Source organism: Ambystoma mexicanum, chromosome 8 (genome assembly GCF_040938575.1).
Source record: "Ambystoma mexicanum isolate Mex_15411 chromosome 8, UKY_AmexF1_1, whole genome shotgun sequence".
Classification (NCBI taxonomy): domain Eukaryota; kingdom Metazoa; phylum Chordata; class Amphibia; order Caudata; family Ambystomatidae; genus Ambystoma; species Ambystoma mexicanum.
Window position 1 is genome coordinate 387,698,209 of NC_090929.1, and position 25,961 is coordinate 387,724,169.

Here is a 25,961-nt window from a genome sequence, read left to right on the forward strand (position 1 = left end):
TTTTTATCGAATATGTCAAAATACATTCTGAGGTGTGAAGATAGTTCTCAAGAATCCTGCTAAACATTCATAAAAAAGGAACTGAGGTCCTGTGTCACAGTGGGAGCTAGGGAGCTACTTAGAACGTTGTTCATGTCACATTGTTGCACTCACCTGGCTCCCACAGGGGCGTCGATCGGACCCGGACAGCTGCGACCTCCTCCAACTTGAAGCCTAGTGCAGAGATGACAGACTGGACCGCCTAACCTCGTCTGCTTGACCCGTAGAAGTATTCTCCTGCAAGTGGAGAAAGGGATTTAGCCACCCGTGGATTCTAGTAATGGCACCACACTGTTCTCCCCACTAATCACCACCGATATTCACTTTCAGTAAACTCACCTTATGTTTGTAAATGATGAGCTCTCCATCCTGCGCGGAATGCAGGGGCGCGTAGATACCAGTTACTTCACTGGTTTGAAGGCGTTGGAAGAGTTCCGGATGAATATTGACTCTGAGGTTCCAGCCGAGAACCCGTAAGTATAAAGTTCAAAGAGTTCAATATGTCCGATGTTCACTCTTGTACATTCCTTTCTTTTGTTGCAGCTGAGTCCAAGGGAAGATTGTCTTGTGGCAGCTGATGGTGTTCAGGTAAGAGTCTGTATTACCCAACACTGTCCGGCAAAAGATGCGTGTTTAAATTGCTGGTTTCTCTCTCCTTACAGGTGCGGAGTAAGGAGTTGCGGTTTGTTACAGAATAATGCCTCCGGTTGTTAATCAGGTAAGTCTATAGTGGAGAGGTTGTATTTGTTGGCTTTTTCGGCTCACCTTATGTTTCTTTTGTCTCCTAGATGGTGGAATTCGGCGGAGAAAATGATGGAGGCTGCGCCGGATCGAAAAATGCTGTGAGGACTGACGAGTATGGCGCGGCGCTGCAGCTGGCGATGTGACGCGTGTAGAATAATGTCCTTTTCAAGTTCGAAGACGTGATGGATCCGGAATTCAGGTAAGGATTGAATTAATATCTGTTTTCTAACCTTTCCTTCTTTCTTCTATTGCTAGGAGCTCGGGATTCGAAACGGGCGTGGCTGAAGACTGGATGCTGACTGCAGGCACGGTGAGTGTTACGCTGCTGGATGCAGAATAACGCGAAGCATGTGCTGCTGTCGGGTGTGGTTTAAATAGCCTCCAAAGTAGTTCCAGGTAAGAAGTCCCTAGAACCACACCCGAGTAAAAAATAGTCCCTGTAGTAAAATAGTCCCATCCAGGCCTCACGTTGGCTTGGATTCATTTGCAGCATGGTCTGCATGAGGTAAGTAAAGACTATGAGCCTGGCGCCTAAGGCGCCAGGACTGAACCCAGACAGCCCCCAGCCGGGGCTGCTGGGGTTTTATTAAATATCTGGATGCCTGCTCCCGGGGCTGATGGGCTTGATCCGGATGCCCGGGGATAGGCATCATGACACACATTCAGCCTCTTTGGTGAAGACCACTGAGGGACAGTGATGCACGTGCCGCAAAGCACCCCCTGCTGTTGAAAGGTTTTAGAGATCTGCTAAAGCAGGAGAAGAACAAGTTACTTACCAACCGGTATTGTTCTTTCGATTGGAAGTTCCTCCAACGTATTCCTCATCTTAGATGTATTCCATCCAGCTTTGCTGCACTTCGGAAATATTTTCCGCAGAGGGCGTTGTGCGTCGATGTCGTTGAGTCGATGGTCCCTCGAAGGCCTCTGTCGAGGGTGAAGTCATCGGGTGTATAAGTAGCACGCGCGGTGCCCGTTGGCCTCAGTTCTGTTTTTCCCCTCTTTTTTATCTGTGATCTTGTACTGTGTAGATTGTGTCGGCAGACAGGTATCAGCCTTGCGAGATTTGAGATGGCAATAACCCAGAAAAAATCCACAGAGGGGTATGCTGGGAGGGCGATGAGGAATACGTTGGAGGAACATCCAATTGAAAGAACGTTACCAGTTGGTAAGTAACTTGTTCTCCGAGTGGATTGTGTCCTCCAACGTATTCCTCATTTTAGATAGACTCCCAAAGCAGTATTTTGCATACTTTCTCTGGAGGAGGGGTCAGATTCTTTCCCCCCCACCAATGCCCTCAGATGGCAGAATAAAGCACTGCTTTTCCAAAAGTCAGCTCCCTAGACTGGGAAGCATCCAGGCTATAGAATTTTGAGAAGGTGCGAAGTGAAGACCAAGTTGCTGCTTCGCAAATGGACCTTATTGGGACACCTCTTTGAACGGCCATGGAAGAGGCGATGCCTCTAGTGGAATGAGCCCTTAACCCTTCTGGTGGGTCTTTTGTGTAGCATTCTGAAATGCAAAGCACGATCCAGCGTGAAACTGTCTGTTTTGTTACCGATTGACCCATTTTCCTTCCTGTGTAGCCTATAAACAACTGGTTGTCCACTCTAAGCCTAGAAAGTCTAGAGATGTAAAAGCTTAAAGCTCTTTTTGGATCCAGTCTGTGTAATCTTTCTTCCTCCTTAGAAGGATGAGGTGGAGGATAGAATGAGGGTAAAACAATTTTCTGACTTAAATGAAAATCAGATATTACCTTTGGTAAAAATGATGGTTTAACCCTCAATACAACTCTGTCCTTATGGAACACAGTATAGGGTGGCCCAGAAGACAGTGCCTGCAATTCGCTCACTCTTCTTGCTGATGTTAGAGAAACTAAAAAGGCTGTTTTCCATGTTAGTAATCTTAATAGACACGTGTGCATAGGCTCAAAAGGGGCACACATTAAGAATTTTAGGACTAAATTTAGATCCCAAATCGGTACTTGAAATGGGTGAGGAGGAAACACATTAGTGAGACCTTTTAAGAATTGTGTTATCAAAGGAATTTTGAAGTAGGAGCATTCTTCCGATGAGCGATTGAAAATTGAATTGTTCCGATATTCAGACCTCTATGTGCTAGGGTCAAAAGGAAAGATAGTACTTCCGGAATAGAATATAGAAAAGGATCGACATTCTTTTCCCTGCACCAGTTGCAAAACTTTTTCCAACGGCAACGGTATAGAGACTTTGTTGCTGGCCTTCTTGCCGAAATCAACACCTCCATAACATCATCTGGAAGGTTCCAATCCCTGTTTCTCAGCCTTTCAGATACCAACCATGAAGGTTGAGTGTTCTGACCTCTGGGTGGAGAACCTGACCTTCCATTTCAGAGAGAAGGTTCTCTCTCCGAGGAAGACGTACTGGAGGACAGATGGACATATCTAGAAGGTCCGGATATCACGTTCTCCTGGCCTAATCCGGACCAATTAGGATCATGCGGTTCCCGAAGCATCTCAGCCTCCTGATGACCTGAGGAATGACGGGAATCGGAGGGAACGCGTACAATAGTGGGAAATTCCACTCCACCACGAACGCGTCCCCCAGGGCTCCTCTCGGGGTAAATTCCCTTGAGCAATACCTTTCGCATTTTCAGTTGGTACTGGTTGCGAATAGGTCTACCTGAGGGGTTCCCCAAAGGGCGAAAATCTCCTGAATGACTTCCTGAGCCAATTCCTATTCGTGGGACACCGTGCTCTGCCTGCTCAGAGCATCTGCCGTCATATTCTCTTCCCCGGCTAGATGAATTGCCGTTAAAGAGATTCCCTCCTGAATCGCCCAATACCAGAGCTGCACTGCCTCTCTGCACAGTGGTAGTGACCCCACACCACCTCTTTTGTTTAGGTAGTGCATGGCCACTGTGTTGTCCGTCATTATCAGGACATTCTTTCCCCTGACAGATGGCAGGAAGGTATTCAGCGCTAGTCTGATTGCCCTCAGCTCTAAAAGGTTGATATGTAGTTTGGACTCCGATGGAGACCAACGACCATTGATTGTCAAATAGTTGGCATGTGCTCCCCCACCCCAGGAGTGAGGCGTCCGTCACTACTGTGATCTCTGGCCATGGTTGCCAAAAAGGTTCTCCTTTTAGGATGTTCTCTGTACAAGTCCACCATAAGAGGTCTTGTCTGACCTTGTTCGGAATCTGAAGAAGATCCGTCATTTGACCCGAGAACTGGGACCACTGAGTTTTTAGGGCCCATTGAAGGGATCTCATCCTCAAGCGTGCCTCTGGCACCAGAAAGATGCAGGATGCCATGAGGCCGAGCAACCTTAAAAAGTCGTAAACCTGGAGATTGTGGGCATTTTGGAATTTGGAAACCATCTGAAGAATGTCTTGAGCCCTCGTCTCGGGAGGCAAGCTCTTTCCCAAGGATGTGCTAGTACAGCTCCTATGTACTGAAGCTGTTGGGAAGGTGTCATTTGAGACTTCTTTTAATTGAGGGTGAAAGCCCAGTTTGTGGAGGAAGTGGCAGGTGACTTTCAGATGATCAACCAATCGTCCAGGTAGGGGTAGACATGAATCCCCCCTCTCCTGAGGTGCACTGCCAACACTACCATTAACTTGGTGGAGACCCTCGGGGTGGAGGTCAACCCGAATGGCAGGACTCGAAACTGATAGTGAGTCGCCAACTACGAACCTCAGGTATTTTCTGTTTTTGAGATGAATCAGCACATGAAAATAAGCATCCTGGAGGTCCAATGACACCAACCAGTCCTGGAGTTGAAGGGCCTGAAGCATCTGAGAAACGGTAACCATCTTAAATTTGTCTTTCCTGAGGAACTTGTTCAAGTTTCTTAAGTCCAAGATGGGTCTCAGTCCTCTGTCCTTTTTGGGGATCAAAAAATACGGGGCGTACCAACCCTTGTTCCTCTCCGCTGCAGGTACTGGTTCTATAGCACCTTTCACCAGCAGGGTTAGAACTTCCTGCTGTAGGAGCGGGTTTGAAAACTTCAACGGGTGTCTCCCTGGTGGATTGCTTTGAGGTTGCTTTAGAAAAGGAAGGCAGTAGCCGTGGGCTATTATTTTTAGAGCCCAAACATCTGATGTAATGGCTCGCCATTCTTGCAGATGCTGCGACAGCCTGCCTCCTACAGGTGTTTTGTGGTGCAAGTCCTCAAAGTGGTTTTGTGGCAGATGTTGCAGCTGCTGATGGCAAAGAGGCTGCAGCTGGCTTAGCACGTTTTCCTTGTCCACCACGAGTGGCCTTTCTTTGGCCCCTTTGACTGGCCATTCCTCTCGTCTTTCCATATGAGGTGTAATAACGATAGGATCGTCCCCTCCATGATTGCCCTTGCGCACGAAAAGGCTGAGGTTGCCTAATAGCAGCTCCTAAAGATTTGGCCACTGCTTTTGAGGTCTGCAACCTCTCAAGGCTCTCGTCAGCCTTGTTGCCAAAAAGGTGAGACCCGTCAAAAGGCATGTTCAGAAGGCGGTTCTGTACGTCCGGTGCAAAACCCGACTTCCGTAACCACGCAAACCTGCGCATTACCGTGCTAGTGCCCATGGACCTACTTACACTATCCGCAGTGTCTTATCCAGATTGAAGGGATTCCTGCATGGCCTCCTTTCCATCTCTAACGATGGCTAGGAAACCTTCCCTTTCTTCCCCTTCTGGTATGTGCTCCGCCGCCATTGCGATGCACTCCCACAGAGTGTACGAAAATTTTGACAAGGCACATGTGGAGTTGGCAGATTTTAATGCCATGCTCCCGGCTAAAAATACATTCCGTGCCCAACCATCCACACGCTTATCGTCCCTGTCTGGAGGGATAGACGGGTACGCAAGTTTGTTGGAAGCTGTGGCTGCCTGTATGACCAGACTCTCGGGAGTTGGATGTTTTGACAGATAGCCGGGGTCGCTACTGGCTGGGCGGTATTTTGATGCGAGGGACTTATTTACCGGAGGAATAGAATCTGGAGTTTCCCAATTCTTGGCCCCCCTGTTTTGTAAGGCTACATGAAAAGGTAGTACTGGGTCTTCAGTGGGACCATGGTCCAATATGTCTGTTAAATCGTCTTGGACGAATTGGGCTGGTGGTCTAGCCCATCCCAAGTTAGCCACCACCTTGGTCATTAACTGACGGTAAGATGGACTGGCATGCTCTCCTGGATCTGGTATACCAAAGTAATTCTCAGGAGAAGTGTCAATGCCACTTGCATTATGTAAAGACTCCACCAAATCCCTCATTCTGCTTTCCTCTGAGATCAAGCATTCTGGGACATTTGGGGTGCCATATTCCAGTCCAAAAGGTACATTTTCCTCCTCGGATCTCTCCTGTTCCTCAAAAATTGAGGTCAAGGATTTGAAAAACTCCTTCCTAGGGAGAGGCTTGAAAACCTTCTCTGGAAGAGGAGGAGGAAGAGGTGTAGTACCAGGTTCTGAAGAAAATACATGTTTTGTATCTTTCTCCTTCTCTTTTTCTGGCTGCCCTGGCTTGGTTGGAGCCTTTGGCGCCGAAGGTTTTGGCGTCGACGACAGTGGTCGTCGACAGGGTCTGCTTCGAGGGCGTCGAGGCAGTCTTCGAAGATTTTGCCTTCGAGGTGTGACAGGTCTCGGATGGCGTCAGTGACCTCGAGCGGTCGACTCGAGCGTTTTTTGCTCGGCATCCTGGAAGGTTTCCTATCCTTCCTTTTTTACGATCACCCGGGCTCGAGGGCACGCGAGTGTCGGAGCGATGACGCTCCCGGCTGGCTTCCGAAGAAGGCGCGGACCGAGGCTTCGCCTTCTCAAACACCTCCATCATTTTGACACTGAATGCTTCCCACTCTTCGGAAGACGAATGTTTTGTGGGTCATTTCATTTTTTTCGGAGACTCGTCTGACGACGAGGTGGAGGGAGACCTATTCATCGTTTCTTCGACTTTTTTGACGAAGACGACGAGCGATGAGAATCGCTTCGGGATCTAGATCGATGCCTTTCGCGTCGATGAGATTTCTCCTCATGGGGTCTCGATTCGACGCTAGAGGCTTTTCGATCCTTCCGACCTACCTGTAGCTTTCCTCTCCTTTCTCGCAAGGCCTTCCCCGTCATCGCCTGACACTTCGAACAGGCGTCCATGTCGTGGCCTTCTCCGAGGCACCACAAACACTCGCAGTGCGGGTCCGTGATCGACATTTTTGAGCTGCACGACTTGCATTTCTTAAAGCCCGATCTCGGGGTCATGGTCGGCGTCAATGACGAGGACATAATTCTTCTTGTTATATTATATTTCTTCACAGAACTCGGGGCGCGCCGAACGTCCGAAGCAACGTAACTGCGGAAAAACGAATCTAATGCCAACGGGCACCACACGTGCTACTTATACACCTGATGACGTCACCCGCGACGGAGGCCTTCGAGGGACCATCGACTCGACGACATCGACGCACGACGCCCTCTGCCGAAAAAATTTCCGAAATGCAGCAAAGCTGGATGGAATACATCTAAGATGAGGAATACGCTGGAGGACACAATCCACTCTAAATATATCTAAGATAAGGAATCTGTGGGAGGACACAATCGCTTAGAATTTTCTTTAGCTATGGAAGGTCAAACATATTAAATAAGGGTAAACGACTTCCACACAATCTGAATCAAAATAAACATTCATTTAGAAAACATAGAAAATGTGCTTTTAAATATCCCTCACAGAGTCAGGAAAAACACTATTCATTGTCAGTACAGTGCATCATGGTAGGCAGCAACTCCCAGTTACCTTAAAATGACAGTGTAATTTTCACTTGGTTTCTACGCTTACCTGTTTCCTTAGTTTTCCCTGTCTTTTTCACTGTCAGTATAGAAACGCGAAGTCATTAATGTGCCTTTCCAGAAAAGCAATATGTGCACATTTTCCAATTTTAAATAGGAACTTTGTTAATTATGAATGAAATATTTCTATTGTTAAAAAGTGCCCTAAGATCTCGTATGTGGGTTCAGCTATTCAGGTGTTTATGAATACCATTGAAGATCCCATGAGCGAGAACTAGGTCCAGAAGAAGAACATGTGCAAACTACACGTGTTTCAGAAGCACGCTTTAAGGATTCTTGCCCATCTTAAAAGTGGAGAGCATGTCACAACAGCTTGCAGGGCTACACTGGCTCCCAGTTAAAGAGCGCTTACAGTTCAGGATCCTGACAATTGCCCACGAATGCCTGTTTGGGAAGGGGGCTGCATATCTCAAACAGAGGTTGCAATTAAAGCAATGCAGCCGTGCCATTCAGTCAAACCCTAGCAATCTTTTAACAGTACCTTTGACGAGGCTGGAGAGGGCTGGTAAACACTCCTTTGATGTGATCGCCCCCCCCCCTTCCCCCAACTCTGAAATCAACTGCCTCTGTTTTTTAAGAATGACCCCTCTTTTTTCTTTTAAAAAAGCATTGAAGACTTTCTATTTTTACTGATGTGGTGGTTTCATTGTGTTTTTAGTTTTTGCCTTCTAACTTGCTTGTGCTGTTTTACCTGGTTTTATTATTATGGTTTTTATTTTTGATTGTGAATTTTTTAGCCTTTAATATTCTTATTCATTCTTTTATCTGCTTTTCTGTCTCTTTTCTTTGTGTGTTTTATGCACCCATTTGCTTATGGGGCTAAGGCGCATTATAAGGGCATAAATACACAAGTACTGATTAACCACTGCTTGGTGCCTTGGTGTCTCGCTGCCTTCTTCCCTCCTTGCCTGTGATTGTGATTTTGCTGCATCCACTCCGGATACGCTGCAAGGAAGCGAGTGAAAAAGTGAGCGTGGACCCTTTAAGAAGGTGAAGTCACGTATCTCCAGCTCGAACTTTGTGAGCTTGTGAGCGTTGCCTGGGACTTTGTCAGTTTTTTTTTACCCTTTTTTTTCTTTTTTTCTTCAGAGTCCCACCTCTTCTTCGACCAGATTGGTCATTACTATTTAAACATTGCGCACGCGCACCTGCTCGCGAGCGCCTGACGCAAGTACTGATTAAGTACTGCTTGGCTGCTTAGCTGTGCAGCCAGCGGTCCAGGCGACCGTCCCTTTTTATTTTTTATATATTTTTTCTTTTCTTTTTCTTTATTTTTTATTTTTCTTCTTCACTTGGATTAGTAAACTAACTTCAAAGATTGCCATTGTCATTTTTGATTTGGTTGTTCTATAGCCAACTGTTTGCTATTTTGCCGTGCATATTGTTTTGTTCTGTTTTGTATATTAAGAGCAGCTATCTTCCTTAGGCACTGTTGCACGCGCCTTCATGGCATACTCCCTCAAAACGGGCATGCCCGTAGCCCTCCAACCAAATGGTATAACCATGTCTCTTGCACGTGCCTCATGCTCCTCTTATAAATCATGTTCTTCCTACAAATCCATTACTTTGTCCCCTGCTTCCATGACGAAGAAAATGACCTTACCAATACTGTCTCCTTTGAATAATGGCCCCTTTCATACACCTAGAGTGTCTCTCCCAGGTACTTCAGTAGCCCATATTGCATCCGGGCCCCATCCCAAACCTTCAGCCTTGCCCCTGTCAGATAACACCATGCTTCACACCCCCCTGCCGCTCCTTCCCCATCTGAGAGATGGGGTCACCAACGCTGTGGCCCCCCAAACCTCTTCCCCTTGTTCCGATCCTGACCTCTCCCTGTACGCTAGTCAGTGCGAGTTACCCACTTCTAAGTTTCTTGGCTCACACGGCGTCGCCGAAATCACTCCAGGTTCAGCGTCCTCCCCTGGCTCCTCAACAGTATCCTTTGTGTATCCCACACCAAGGAGGGCGCGTGCCCCAGTCCCACTTGCATCTATTGTCCCAGCTACCCCCCCCCCTTCCCACGCTTGATGTTACTCTCGTTGCCATGCATTTGAATGTACTGACACTATCCAAGCTGTATGATGGGCTAGACGCCAAAATTGTGGAACAATCCACCCAAACTCAACAAGTGCTATCTTTTCTTGAAATATTGTTACAGCACTTCAGGTTAAGTCCTCAACCTTCCTCAAATTCGGATATTGTCCCAACATATGATGTTTCAATCATCACTATCGGCTCTGTCAGGTCCCCACATTCTCCACCTGTTTCCACTCTTCCTACTTTTGCGAATATCAACATTCCAGAAGTAGAGAGTGGCGACGCTGCCGGTATTTTACTATCACGGGAGTCATGGCTAAGCCTTCCCTCCATCCCAGTTGCCGTTGCTCCTCTTTCAGCTACTGCCCCCCCGCCAGTCGTGGTTCCCATCGTTGAGGAGGCTGTACCCTTTACACTGTCTGCCCTAACAAATACAAAACGACTCCCAAGGTGCATTGCCCGCCTCTCAAAACAAAAACAAAACCGTTGATCTTTGAGATTTCCAAAACATACCATCAAATATTTTTTCAACACACTGAACTCCAATACGGACAAAACTATACCGGCCAAAGTAGTAGCTTGCACACCTCTAGTACCTGCTACTGCATCTTTGGCTATCTTGCCATCTGGACCTGTTTTGCAAGAGCCCATTCTCCTGCCCCAAGATCTGGCAGCACCCTTGCTACCTCCTCCGGTGGTCCCCTCTAAGGAGATTGTGGTCACTTTGCCTCTCACTCATGCTCCCCAAGCTCCCGCACTCGCGCTACAAAACCTGGCGGCGCCTCCAGTGACTATACCCCTTTCATCCATATCATACCCCCCACTGGATGCTCTCATCCGGGAATCGGACTGCGCAAATGTACAGAGAGCACCAGAGGCTGCCGACAATATATTACCACTGGTACCCAACCAGCACACTGCGGTTCACTCTGCTACAACGAACCCAAATGAGGCCTGTGACCTTACCATTGTTCAAATACATAAGGCTGTAGATTCCTACTTAGTGTCACGTTCCAAGGCCCCTCCATTGAAACTTGTTCCAAAATCTCAAGAACAGAATTCTAACTTGCTCCAATGGCTCCTTCCGAGTGTTGCTGCTCCAAATGTAATTGATCCATGTGTTTCCCTTCTGCCTAATACCACTGACCATCCTTTGCCCTCGCAGCACATGGTAATTTCCTCCCTTCCAAGTAATTTTTCTGAGCCACCTGTTAATTCAAACGGACTAGATGACTCTGCACTGAAATCTAGACACAGAGCCTTTGATGCCCGAAAATGCCATTCTCTCATTTTAAAATGTCGAGGAGGCAATTTCGGCACTTATGATCTGAATAGACGCAGTGTGCTGAATATCTTTTCAGAATTAGTGGAGCTTGAAGACATCTGCTCCAGTGATATTGAACAGATCGAGTTTATCTCCGAGTCTACTTGTTCAGTTTTACGGCTGTGGATTCCGTCTGGAAATGTATTGAATGCCGTTTGGAAAGCAAAAATGCAGCTGTTTAAAATGGGATTTCTTTTGGCGCAAGACCCAGCACGCATGCATGTAGGAAATGATGTAAAGTGTTAATACAAAAACAAATAGCATCCTGCTTATTTGCTGTAACTCAACATATGTTTCGGTCGTCACAATAGGCCCCCAATTTAAGCCGGTAAATATAAGCGACCTTCTTCAGGAGACGGATGGTTCTGTTGCAACCACTCCGAAATGTCAAAAGGTGGAGGATGTCATCAAACCTCAATCTACAAACAAACAATATACATAACATCAGAATTCCGATCTCTTATTTGTTTAGACACAGATATATCTTGTGTGTATATCTCAGTTTATGTGTATACAGATTGGCACTCACCTCCACAGGAAATAATGGAGACGCGTGTCAACGATGGACTAAATCTTGCAGTGCTGCTAGATAAGTCTGCGCCTATACTGCAACGTAAGAGGAGGACAAAGCATCTTAGTAAGCCTGCCCTATAAACAATACACCATTGTATAAATGGTCTGGACACACTGCCTTACCTGATCAAAGATTCAGGTATGGGGGTGTCTTGCGTCTTTAGTCAATAAATCCAAAGAGGAAAAATCCCTGTTCTCGCCTGAAATGCAACACAGAGACTCAATACTCAAATATTTTCATCTTGACCACACTGGAGGTAATCAAAACCTCCTATCAATTCGCCTCACCTCATGTGGCTGAGTCCAGAAATATTCTAATCTGGTACCCCAGTTTTTTCTCACTGCGCGGTGATTCCAGTTCAATGTTCCTGAAGGGATACATGGAACAAAACGTCATGCTCATATATGTAACTAGCTCAAAGCATTATCAAGGTTTTTTTAATGCTGTTGTCTCACTCCCCTGCCCCTCCCCACATAGAGTTTTGTGGAGGAAACAGATTAAAATTCCCTTTATGAACCTTTGTTCAATCATGCTGGAGTTCTATAACAACCCCACTCTCATATTAGGCTTTTCTGACCCTAAAAATAATAATGGGTCAGCGTGCATAGTGACTGCCAAACAGCTTCTAATGCTTATGGAAAAACACACAACTGCTGCCTTAACTGGGCTCCATGGCTGTTCAAACGCCTCTATACGAGTGAAAAGGGGAAAAAACAGACACATCCAGCATCTGTTTACATGTGCTATGCATGCTGATTGTCAGCAGAAACTCTGCATCTGCGGGATGGACGTATACAATGATTCAACGTCCATCGTCACTAAAATGTCATTTGGTTCCACGGTGATGCTTTCCAGCATGAGGAGCATATGGGTCGTATCCTTTATATATGCAGGCATTAATTCAACAAATGGTTTCAAAAAGAACTCTGTATATACAGATAGGGGCTCTAACAATGAGTCAATGGCAGAGACTATCGGTCTCCCTGGTGGGTGCTCTGCATTTTTATGCACTTTTGGAAGTACGTAATAGGGTGAGGTAATTCATCCTTCACGCTGCATGGTTTCACCAGGTTGATCAAATAAACACTATTGGGTTCACGAAAAAGGAAAAAGAAAAAAGCACCCATTGGTCTATGCACGAAATAGGGTGAGGTAATGCATCGTTTTAACATTCCTCATGCTGCACTGGTATTTTTACACAATCTAAAATGTTTGTTCATGTAAAAAACTTTTGTCCATGAAGGGACTACAATGCCCATAAGTCACTGGGAGCCGGGGCTTAACAGTTCTGTTCACCAACAGAAACAATCATGGTATAGCAGCGTTTATTGTTTCATGCACGTATTAGGGTGAGGTAATTCATCCTTCATGCTGCATTGTTCCTCCAGGTTTATCAAACAAACACTATTTGGTTCATGAAAAAGGAAAAAGAAAAAAAGAAAAAAATGTTTTGCTTCTACATTGCCCAGAAGCCTCTGGGAATTGGGGCTCAAGAGTCCTTTCACCATGTTGATGGCATATTTAAGGAAGCCACGCCCAGGAAACAGCACGAAATTTGGAGTGTGTGCAGGACAAGAGAGAAGGAACCCATGGTAAGTAAAATGTGTGTGTGGGTTTGAGTGTTTAAATCCACAAAGTTTGTTTGCAGTTTTGAAGAGAGAGAGAGTGCGAGGGTAAACAACCCTTTCAATTCCATTTCTGCTGACAATCAGTATGCATAGCACATGTAAACAGATGCTGGATGTGTCTGTTTTTTTCCCCTTTTCACTCGTATAGAGGCGTTTGAACAGCCATGGGGCCCAGTTAAGGCAGCAGTTGTGTGTTTTTCCATAAGCATTAGAAGCTATTTGGCAGTCACTGTGCACGCTGACCCATCATTATTTTTAGGGTCAGAAAAGCCTAATATGAGAGTGGGGTTGTTATAGAACTCCAGCATGATTGAACAAAGGTTCATAAAGGGAATTTTAATCTGTTTCCTCCACAAAATTCTATGTGGGGAGGGGCAGGGGAGTGAGACAACAGCATTAAAACAACCTTGATAATGCTTTGAGCTAGTTACATATATGAGCATGACGTTTTGTTCCATGTATCCCTTCAGGAACATTGAACTGGAATCACCGCGCAGTGAGAAAAAACTGGGGTACCAGATTAGAACATTTCTGGACTCAGCCACATGAGGTGAGGCGAATTGATAGGAGGTTTTTATTACCTCCAGTGTGGTCAAGATGAAAATATTTGAGTATTGAGTCTCTGTGTTGCATTTCAGGCGAGAACAGGGATTTTTTTCCTCTTTGGATTTATTGACTGAAGACGCAAGACACCCCCATACCTGAATCTTTGATCAGGTAAGACAGTGTCCAGACCATTTATACAATGGTGTATTGTTTATAGGGCAGGCTTACTAAGATGCTTTGTCCTCCTCTTACGTTGCAGTATAGGCGCAGAGTTATCTAGCACCACTGCAGGATTTAGTCCATCGTTGACACACGTCTCCATTATTTCCCGTGGAGGTAAGTGCCAATCTGTATACACATAAACTGAGATATACACACAAGATATATCTGTGTCTAAACAAATAAGAGATCAGAATTCTGATGTTATGTATATTGTTTGTTTGTAGATTGAGGTTTGATGACATCCTCCACCTTTTGACATTTCGGAGTGGTTGCAACAGAACCATCCGTCTCCTGAAGAAGGTCGCTTATATTTACCGGCTTAAATTAGGGGCCTATTGTGACGACCGAAACATATGTTGAGTTACAGCAAATAAGCAGGATGCTATTTGTTTTTGTATTAACACTTACTGTAATCACCAAGAGGTGTTGAAATTTATGTTAATATATTGGTTCTAGGTGGTCTGAGTACCACAAGTGTGGAATATTGACATGTATAGTGAGAGTGTGAATGAATGATGGAATGATTGGTGGTGTTTAAATGGGGATGTTGAGAACAATACATATTTGTGTAAATTGTTTATAAATATATATATTTTTTGACAAGACCTGGTATTGTTTAAATGTGTACAGATGTTCTGATCTCATTTCGCCCAGGTTCATTTTTGTTGTTCCATTATATTTAGCCTGAAGAACCTGTGGCAGTAAGGCAATCCCTATTTTGAAACTCTGGAAATGATGTACAGCAATCAATGCCAATCACACAGAATAATGAAATGACATTGAGAGGTTCTCAGCTTAATCATCAACATATGTCATAACCATCAGTAAATTCCATGGAAAGTTTGTGTACTATTACAAGCTGGAATACACAAGGCCATTCCCATTTGCAAACCTCCATTTCTAGCTTTCCTAAAGTGTATGATATCATAGCCCTGCAGGAAACCTGGCTCTTCAATTCACCAGCGTGGAATAATTATGAGATTGCATTGTTACCAGCGATTGCAGGCTCCAAGGGTTGTCCGTCCTCGGGACTCTTGGTGGGGGTCAACATGTCAAAGGGCCTATCGATTCAATCTTGGGATTCAGTGTCGGCTTATATCCAACTAGTGAAAATCTCATGCCCATCTCACACACTAGCTTTGATTAATGTTTATCGCAACCCTCTCGGGCTAACAGACACTGCCTTCTATAGTGGCATGTCCAGGCTGCTTGACCTCATAACTATCACTCCGGGCATCACAGATACCATCATTGTTGGAGACCTTAACCTTAACTAACTATCACTCCGGGCATCACAGATACCATCATTGTTGGAGACCTTAACCTTAACTAACTATCACTCCGGGCATCACAGATACCATCATTGTTGGAGACCTTAACCTTAACTGTTAACATCCTCAAGGCAAAAACACCACTGCCAAAGCTAAGCGTTGGTCCACATTCATGCTCGAACAAAATTTTCATATGACCAATGGCTCTATACAGGGTGATATCCCAACTCACCCGACGTGGCAGAGAGAACCCACATTTAGCACCATTGACTATATGTACACTCATACCAACTTGAATGGCCACATACAATCCTTTGAAGTCATTCCCCAAATACAAAGTGATAATCATTTGCTAGTTTTAACCATAAACTGGATTTCTGCACCTTTAGTCCAAACTTTTTTTCTGCAAAACCTAATTGTCAATAATGCCAAATCCCGTTTTCGTTGGTCTGACACCAACCTCTTAGCCTTTTCTAAATTGGTCATTTGCAATAATAATTCCTATAATCCAACGCAGTATACAAACCTTTTGTTCACTTTCAAAAGCCCAATAAATACTACCAATCGTCAAGGAACTCTACACAAACATTCCTTTAACCCCCTGGTTAAAGCCAGGAAGACTGATTACCAGCGTGAAAAAAGACTAATTTGCAAATCAAATTTGCCCTCTCGTAACCAACAACTAAAATCTGCTAAATGCAGATATTGCAACTGGATGTGGCAACATCAAGCCCATATTCTGCAGCATGACCGTGAATACATGCTTAGATTAATAGCAACAAAAAAATACAGCAGAAACATGGGCTGTCTTCAACCAGTGTGTCCATCGGACCCAACCTACTATGCTAATCCTTAATGTCTCTGGGGCACAATGGATCCAGCACTACACCCATTTGTATGCGGACCCCAGCTTTTCCAACGTTGCCTACAGACATGAGGGTGAGGGCAAATGGGTTCTGGAATGCTCTCTGACCATTCTTGAGAGATATATCAAGCACATCAGTCCCTCAAGAGCCATGGGCCCGGATGACCTTAGCAATTTTATGTTTAAATCAGATCCCATCATGTGGGCTAAAATCGTAAATGATCTATTCCAGCAGATCATTACATCACGTTGTATCCCTACCTCATGGACAATCTCCATAAAAAAGGTGATCGGACCCTCTCATGTAACTACAGGCCCATTGCACTGTTAGATGTGCCTGGGAAGCTCTTTGCCAAACTTATTCTCTGTGACTTCACCAGCTGGACAAAAACCAGCTTTAAAAGAGATCCCTTTCAGACGGGTTTACTAGCAGACATGGGCACGAACATTAACTTGCTGTGCCTTAATGCGGTTAAATCCCAAGTGCAGACATCAAAGCAGGCTATTTACTTTGCCTTTGTAGATCTCCACACAGCCTTTGACGCCCTCTCTCACCCTCTGTTATTCTCTAAATTGCCAAGAGATAAGTGTCCTCATACATTGCAGCAAACCATTCAAGCGTTATATTTTGACACCTCAGTCCGCATCAGACTAACCCTAGAAGGGTTGTTGTCCTTGACAATTCCTACTGCCCGTGGCCTTAAACAAGGCTGCTTACTCGCTTCGGCCATTTTCAACTACTTCATGCATGACGTACGTCAGGTTTTTGAGGCAATACCATCAGACTCTCCCAAAATAAATAATATCCAAATCCAGACCCTTATGTATGCTGATGATTTGGTATTGCTTTCAAAAACCCTGAGTGGTCTTCAAAACCTCCTTCATGCATTTAATAGTTATATAGTAAAAAACGAATTGCGAATTAACACCGCTAAAACCCAAATTGTCCTCTATAGACCAAACACTCCTCTAGACATAAATCATCATGGACAATTGACCAAATTCCTCTAGCAACAGTCCCTAACTATGTCTACTTGGGAATGACATTTGATGGTAATGTCTCAGTTTCTGGCCATTTAGATGTTGTAAAACATAAACTGAATACATCCATCTCCCAGGCCAAAGTCATTATTCATTGTTAAGGTGCCTTTACCAAGAAGCAAGCTATCCTGTATTGGAAACAAAAAGCTATTTCATGCATCCTATGTGGCCTTGAATCCCAATAGCCTTGGTCGACTAAAACCTTAGATAATTTGGAAGGCAAGTTTTGGAAAGCGATTCTCCAGCTTCCCCAATGCATTCCAGTAGTCTACTTGCACTATGAATTAGGTTTAACCTCCTTACATGCACAGTACTCATGGAACGTTTGAGCGCTACTCTGCAAATGCTTGTTGTCAACAAGTGAAAATAACATCCTAAAATTTCTCTCTGATTATATATTCAAAACCAACCATGGGCCTCATTACAAGTACTCCGGTCCGGAATTAGCACTGCCGGTAAAACCATACCGGCACCGTTTCCATGTCCGCCCAATCATGACCCACGGAAACCCCTCCGTTACCGTCAACACGAAACACTGTGAGCATCACAACTAGCGCGGACACGGAAATACCGGCAAAAAAAATGGCGTAAATACCGTGATCACGGTGGCGGAACCGCCGCCACCGCGAACATGGCGTTATTAACTGCCTGCTGAACTGAATCAGGGCACAGGTGCACCAAATCAGCCCAGCTGGACATAGCAGGCCACTGGGAGCCTACAAAAGGGCCACACCCAGCCCAACACAACACAGAACCATGCAGGCAGCAGGTCTAGTAGCACTGGGACTGGGCCTACTCAACCAACAGGCAGCAGGAGGAGGCGTAGGCGGAGGAGGCACAGGCGGCAACCAGCCACCCCTGCAGCTATGGCAAACCCCATTGCCCAGCCAGCCCGACCCCGCCGCCAGCCAGCAATACCACGCATCAGGGCCTCACCCTTGAACCTCACCCGAGGACAGATCCACACACTATACCGGCTGGACCGTGCAACAATCCTGCACATCACCGCCATGATTGAGGACAACATCAGCAGCCAAATTGACACCCCCACCGCCATCCCCCCCCTCTTGAAGGTTGTCTCAGTACTGCATTTCCTTGGCACTGGCACCTATCAACACACGGTTGGTGAGCTGCACGGCATATCACAACCTTGTTTCACAAAAATCCTGGTACAGGTACTGGATGCCCTGTTGCGCCATGTGTCGGAACACATAGCCCTACCCCGCACCCTCCCCGAGGTCATTGCCACCAAGTTGGCCTTCCATGCCATAGCAGGCATGCAAAATTGCATAGGCGCAGTTGACTGCACCCACGTTGAGCTGACAGTACCACGTGCAATTGAGGCGGTGTTCCGCAATAGGAAACAGTATCACTCTTTGAATGTCCAGATGGTTTGTGATGCCATGCAACTGATTACACACTGCTGCGCACGTTTCCCAGGCTCTTCACATGACTTAATGGTACTGCGGAATTCCACGTTGCGACGGTACATGGAACGCTATGCCGGACAAAGCACATGGCTATTGGGTGAGTACAGCTGACGATGCTACAACCCTGTCGAAGTGGTGTGTGTGTGTCCAGGCCAATGAGCATTGTGAGTGTGCCGCTGTGACCGCACATGCATCACCCCCCTTCCATCTACCAAATACACAGCGGATGCCAAACATCATGAAGGAAGACATGACAGGGCACCACAATGTGCCCGTGCACACGCTGGCACAGCCAATCCCATCACTGTCCCATGAACCTTGTGCCACTGCAGACACCCACCCTCAATTGAAACACTGCCTCAAAAGGCACGAGAGGCGTGTAAATGAGACGACGTGTATTTACTACTTCCGTACAGTGGAGTCACTCTGCCATGTGTGGACAGCACTGCACCGTGACATGCACACAATCAAATGTCACCCGCAGGGCACAGTAAACATGCAAGTTAATGTGTAGGCCCATATCCAGTTAATGACATACATCGTGATGCCCAAAACATACCTCCATACACTGCATGGTACATATGCATGAATGAATGATGATACAAGAATGCACAGCAGCAGATGAGGACATGATGCCACAAACACTGACATGTTCCCCCATCTACATCCCAGGTAGGTGATGCGGGATATGCACTCACGCCATGGATGATGACACCTGTACGGAGACCAAGGAACAGGCATGAAGAGGCATACAATAGGACACATATCCGCACACGTGAAATGATTGAGAGGACATTTGGACTGCTGAAGGCATGTTTCCGTTGTCTGAGCAGATCTGGCGGATCACTGCTGTACAGCCCAGTGAAGACGGGTAAAATCACGCTCGTATGTGCCATGCTGCACAATATATGCCTGCGCAGGAACATCCCAATGCCACCAGACGCAGATGAGGAAGATGGGGATGGGGATGGGATGGCACCGCCTCCCCCTGGGGGTCCACAGGATGCCCTGATTCGCATTTACTTTTGAGTCACAGCACATTCACAGAAATGCACGAACATGGTGACGTCAATGAATTAATAGTTGCACTGCAAAATAAATGATCAATGTCCACACATGTATGTCTTGATTCGAAATGGTGATGTATTGATGTAATAACAGGGAAGGAGGTGCATTGGTTAGGGAAGCTGTACATTCGTGGCCACCCACCACCCAAAAGTGCCCACCCCCACCCAGGACCCATTGTTCAAACCCCCAAAACTACCTACCCCACCACCCAAACGTGCCCACCCCCACCCAGGCCCCATTGTTCAAACCCCCAAAACTACCTACCCCACCACCCAAACGTGCCCACCCCCACCCACACCTTTGTAGTCCACATGTGTCCTGCACTGCCCCACACACATGCCATCACTTCCGTGTGCGCTTCTGTGCCTGTGCAACCTTGCCCGAGGGACCCGTTAGCCTACTCGAGCGCCTCCTTGGACTGGCAGTAGTGGAGCTGGATGGGGTGGTTGTGTTTGATTGCGCAGAATCTGGGATTGAGGGCATCCATGCCAGATCTGCCTGTTGGCCAACCAACATGGCCTCTACAAGCCTGGAGGTGTGGTCGTTGCCCTCCCGCACATGGCGTGCAAGGGTCACTATAGTGCTCGCAAAGCGTCCGATGGACCTCGACAGGCGACGCACTGAGGCGCTGTAGCTCTCCCTCTGCAGCCTGGATTCCTCTAGCTGCCTCTCCACCGTTCGCATGGATTCCCTCTAGGTGGAGGACGCTGCTGCAACGCTCCTCCCATGCTTGCAGCCTCAGTGGGGAAGGGGGTCCTCCGCCTGTCCCACTGCTGCGTTGGCGGTGCGTGGAAATGAGGTTGCGTACCCTCAGCCTCAGGTCGTCCCACCGCTTGTGGCCGTCCTTCACGCTCCTCGCTGTCACGCCCACAGCGGTGCACTTGCGTGCAGCTGGGTGAGGGTAGCCTGCTGGTCCTCCATCCGCTGCATGCGGGCATTCAGTTCGGCCATGGATGGGGTTGGGGACCTCATGGGACTCCCCAGTGATGTGGGGCTGAACTCCAGCTCATGGAAGGAGTCCAGGTCTTCCAATGTGGGCATCTCCCCCTGTGGCCCCGTTTCCGAGTGCTCTTGCGTGTCACTGTTATCACTGCAGGCCGCCCCCTCTGCAGTGCTGCTGCCTTCGGTGTTGTGTTGGGTGGCCATGATAGGTTCCCGTGGCACCTGTCTAGACTCAGGCAGTGTGGAGACGGTGGGGATGTTGGTGGTGATGGTGGGCCGCACATCTGTAGTGGCTGGTAATGTGGCCAGAGGTGCAGAACTGCCGGCAGCATCCTCCTGTGTGGTGGCGGTGGCTTGTGTACTTGCCGGTGCAGATTGGCTGGCCTGTTGTGCAGTATCACTGTCACTTGAAACGGCTGTGGGGACACAAAGGGCATGCAATTAGTGTTGTTGTGGTGGCAGATGGGTGCATCACATGCGTCATTAAGATTGTACATTGAATAGTGTTAGTCACATGCATCTGATTGGGTCCTTTGGCCCACACATGCACTGCCTGGGGGCGGGGGGGTTGTTAATGGGTCCTTTGGCCCACACATGCACTGCCTGGGGGGCGGGGGGGTTGTTAATGGGTCCTTTGGCCCAGTACTCACAACTGCATATTTTCATGTGGCATTCATGTTTGGGCACTTACCGGCATCTGCAGGTGGGCTCACTCCTGCCTCAGCCTCCCCGATCCCATGGATTCCCTCTAGGTGGAGGACGCTGCTGCAACGCTCCTCCCATGCTTGCAGCCTCAGTGGGGAAGGGGGTCCTCCGCCTGTCCCACTGCTGCGTTGGCGGTGCGTGGAAATGAGGTTGCGTACCCTCAGCCTCAGGTCGTCCCACCGCTTGTGGCAGTCCTTCACGCTCCTCGCGGTCACGCCCACAGCGGTGCACTTGCGTGCAGCTTCGGCCCACACCTCCTTCCTCCGCTGCTGTGTGGCACGCCGTTGGTCGGCGCTGAACAGCATCTCCGCATTGTCCACAATGTGCTCCACCAAGACGGTTAGCTCCGCCTCGCTGAAGCGCTGTTTGCGCTGCCTCTGAGCAGGAATCCTGGCAGACATGCTGGTGGTCCCTTTTGGCTTCTCAGAGTTAGGATTGTGCTTGTGCTGGTTCTGGATGGCAATGGATTGTGCTTTTATATGATGGCCGCCTCTCTGTTTCCTGTTTTGGCGATCATGGTATTTCCGGTTCCGTGTCCGTGGCGGCGGAGGCGGACACGGGTTTTGCGCCACTTGTGGCTGCGTTATTTCCATTTCCGTGGGGTTTTCCGTGACGGCGGCAACAACGTTTCTGAGTCCGTGTGGTGCGCGCGACCGACAGCGTGTAATCGGACGGTTTTTCCGCAACCTTGCGGACACGGAAACGTTTTTATCGCCGTCACAGATTTTGCACGGTCCCGGACTGGCAGGTTGTAATGAGGCCCCATGTCTTCATTAAATGCTGGTTGCGAGCCGCTTATACAATCTTAGTCCAAGCTGAAGTAACCCTTGAGATGTTGCTTACCAACCCTGACAAAGTTAAGAATTTAATTTATCGCTATGATTGGATTAACAGAGACAAATGCCTAAAGTACAAATCGGCCATTCCTGACAAATTTAAACATAAATGTTGAGGCTCCATAGAACCGTACCTCCTTAAGTTTCCATGTAAAAAATACGATCTGGAATTCTAAGGATAAAATCTGTGGCATACTCGTGAATTGCTTGTTCAACGCAATCACATCTCATCAGATCTAGCCTATTGTCAATTTTGTTGTGATACAAAAGTCATGGAAACCCTAGAACACATACTATCTCTGTGTCCAGCTCTAACCAGTGAGCATCTAAAGTTTTTCTCAGTCCACTGCAATCATCTTGGGATCCTAGATCCTGGACAAAGATGGTCCACCATATTATGTACCACGAATATTTCTCTTCAAATAGCAATAGTCAATTTTCTACATGCTGTGAATTTAACTTTCTGAATACTTTATTTCACATGTAACTGTATTGTAATAGATATTATGTTGTATTGTAGTGTATTGTTGTTTTCTTCTTTAAATTGTAAAGTTTTGTATTGAAAAGTTGATTTAATTCAACTAGATCAATAAAATAAAATGCATAAGTACATATATACGTTTATGGGGCATAAGCGGATAAAAAGAAATAGTACATTCAACAAAAAAAAGGTCAAGTGTAACCAAAAAAGGGAAGCTGCAACTGTGAGGTGCCATTCCGGTGTAGCGTGGAGAAATGTGATTTGTTTTGAGTGTGAGACCTTCTTTTCTTTTCGTTTTCTTGCGTCCCTTTTGTGCTCCTTCTCAGGTGTGGGGCCCTTAGTATCGAAATACTTCTGCTTGGAAGGGGTAGGAGTCGGGGACTTTGATGGGGAGCGATGGATAGGGCCAATTTAAAAACGCATTCTTTAAGATCCTATACAAATACATTTAAGTTAGTTATTATTAAGAGTTATTAGTTATAGTTATTACCCTTGGGGTTCATGGCCTGACAGGAACCTCATTACTTGACATACTGATTGGCACAACACAAAAAGGCAGGACAAGTAAAGCAGGATGCCACTCGTGGTGAGCCACCTTAGAGAACAAAGAGACCACAAGCAGGGATCTATCTATACCTCCCTCATACCCAGATTCCTCATTGTTAATGGCATACATAGGGACTGACCAAGACATATAATGTGCAGGGCCCTTTAAGACCGGTTGGTGCGGTTTCTGACCTGCAACCATTACAATTACTATGTTTGGAAAATAACCAATCAACTTTCCCTTCCGTTACAAGGGATGAACATAAAGCTCTGGGATGTAGAGACAAGATGAGAGAGCGAGCCAGAAAAGGCCCTGGTTGGCTGCGGAGCTGCAGCAGGGAGGAGGAACCATCCTGGGAGAAGGCAGAGTCAGCCGACCCTCCTTGCATCCAGCGGGGACTGCAGTAGAGGAGAGAAGCCTGCAGAACGCTGTTCCCGACTGAAGGGGCTGGAACTGGGATAGCTCGGCCCCACTGGCTTGGAGTGACTATGGCCCGACCCCAGGCAGATATATAGGTGGAACACTGAAGCCTGAGCCACATCGAGGAAGAGGCCTGGGAAGTCCTCTACCCAACACTGCCTTTCCCGAAGAACCTCCAAACAACACAGTATGATGGCCGTTCATGGAACCGGGAGGCGGGCGGGCAAAATAAGAACTGTCAAAAACCAGGGCGATGAGCCCGATACCACAAGCAGGGATGAGCTAACCAGCGGCCAAAGAGGGGTGTATATTGAGACAAGGAGCCAACAAAGGGTTATAATCAAGCAGTGTTAGAACCAGGGAGACGGGCCCAATATCCCAAGCAGGGGTGAAAAAATGAGCAAGCCAAGGGCAGTTGGGGTGTGTACCAAGAGAAGCAGCCCAGGAAGGGCTAGAATCAACAACTGCCCAAACCGGGGAGAAAATCCCCATGCCGAGGTGAGAAAGGCAAAAACCCACGATGGGCTGACAGAGAGAATACGCCACGAGGGGTGAAAGCAACCAGAGAAGAAGACAACCTGAGAAGACGAATAGCCCATGAGGGGCTGAGACACAGTACCCAAGAGGGGGTGTATACTATACAGTACTAGGATGGCCTGGAGGGCCAGATAGCCCATTTGGGGCTAAAAGACAACTGGGAGGAAGTGTGCAAGAACACATAAGAGATGAACTTTATGATTTGATACAAACACTTACCAAGGGGTCCCGAACTATATACTATAGCAAAAGACTTAAAGGATCCAGATTTGAACTCTATCAGCAGGACGGGGCCTGAGAGAAAGAAAACGAAAGACACAAGCGTTTGGGGGTCAGAACCCAGCAACCTGAAGCTAAGTGTAGTGGGAACCAACTTACTTAGGCAAAGGTTTATGCTATTTAGGTTCCTACAGGTGGGGATAGAACATAGGTTAGAACAGGTTTGGACAGAGGACAGAATTTTTGTGAGATATCCAGACCATTTATTATTTTCTTTAGAGTTAGCAAACCCACCATCATAGCTGTAGGATTAGTTTTTCTTTAATAAAACTCTATCAAGATAAGGAATCTTTGGGAACGATGCAATCGAAGGTGAATTACGAAGGTGAAGCATGTAGAAGGGCAGTTAGGCACTCATGCAGTTGCTATGAATCATAGCAGTGCAATTTAGGCTTCTCATCCAGAGGGATGGGAGGCCCAACAATATGGAGAAAAAAGTAGGAGGTAAAGCGGTAGCCAACAGCCATTTGCCTTAGCATTTCCAGTTCAATATAGAAGAAGTTGTGATGGAAAGTTTGAACAGGTGATGAGGAGCAGTCCAATAATTCCTTAAGATTGGGTTTTCACCTCTTGAATTTAACATTAAAGCAAATAACTCAAAAAGCATTCATATCTGCTTGTTGTTCACTTCCCAATGTAAAATGAACGCCTTCAGTGCAGTTTCTAGAGTCCACTTATCCACATAATTAAAACCTCCAATCCAAATGGCACCCATTAGTAGGCCAACACAGATATCATAATTGATGGATGTCATTTAGTGTCTGCTTGTAGCCTAGAAGAGCCTGGTTAGAGTGACATGAACAACCACCAGGAACTATTTTTATTTCAAGATCAACTGATCTCATACAAGCCTACCTATGCAACATGGGAATGCATACACAACAGCACGGTTACACATCAGTAAAACATTTAAAGCATAATGGGTAACAGGTTGGTGTTTGCAGTCTGTGTATTGGGTCCTCCTTCCCCAGAGGTCGCACTCACTTACCGGGAGATGCCAAATGGCCAGGAGCTGTTTTCAGCTTCTGCCCATCAAAACTCCATTTCGATCCCTACATTGGCAGTATCCCCTACCAACCTTTCTGCTAGTAATGCATACATTCTTCATTTGTAAAGTTCTTTATCTAGATTAATACACAAATGAACTTAAAAAGTGCTGCACCCAGTGCTGTCTTTTTTGGGGAAAATCTTTGAGAACATGGTTACGATACTATACATTGGCAAGCAGTGCTGTAGGGAAATGTGAACTGCCACTGCTCATAATGTACCTGTTTTGAGGACAAAAGGATGATTCCGATTTTGCGGGACCAAGGAGTGAATAGAGTTGGACGGTGATGTGACCCTCTCAATTGAAGGTGAAGCTTCCTGAGAGGGCTTGGGCACACAGGCAGGAAGGGTGCACTTCGTCTGGCCATGCTGCATCTGCTCTGTGGATAAATGGAGTATTTCAGCCTTTGTGGATTAGGGAAATATTTCAGCTTTTAGTGAGTTAATTTTCCATCATTAATAAACAAAACACTCCTAGTTCAAACAAAGAACCAGTAGAGCAAGACAATATTGAATCCCTACATATGATCCAGACTTCTTTGGCATGTAATAACAGTCAAACTAAATTCAGAAAGGAAAAGCTACTCACCG

The 25,961-nt window shown here is 46.6% G+C and overlaps 1 protein-coding gene across 6 annotated transcripts in view; it reads right to left on the reverse strand.

The window, feature by feature from the left end:
• The window catches only part of ZNF618 (zinc finger protein 618), a 2,057,359-nt gene that overhangs the window by 329,950 nt on the left and 1,701,448 nt on the right, over nt 1-25,961 (reverse strand). For all 6 annotated transcript variants that reach the window (XM_069609870.1, XM_069609868.1, XM_069609871.1 and 3 more), the window contains one exon: nt 25,592-25,750. In XM_069609870.1, coding sequence (XP_069465971.1) covers nt 25,592-25,750 — 159 coding nt within the window. The remainder of the gene's footprint in view (nt 1-25,591; nt 25,751-25,961) is intronic.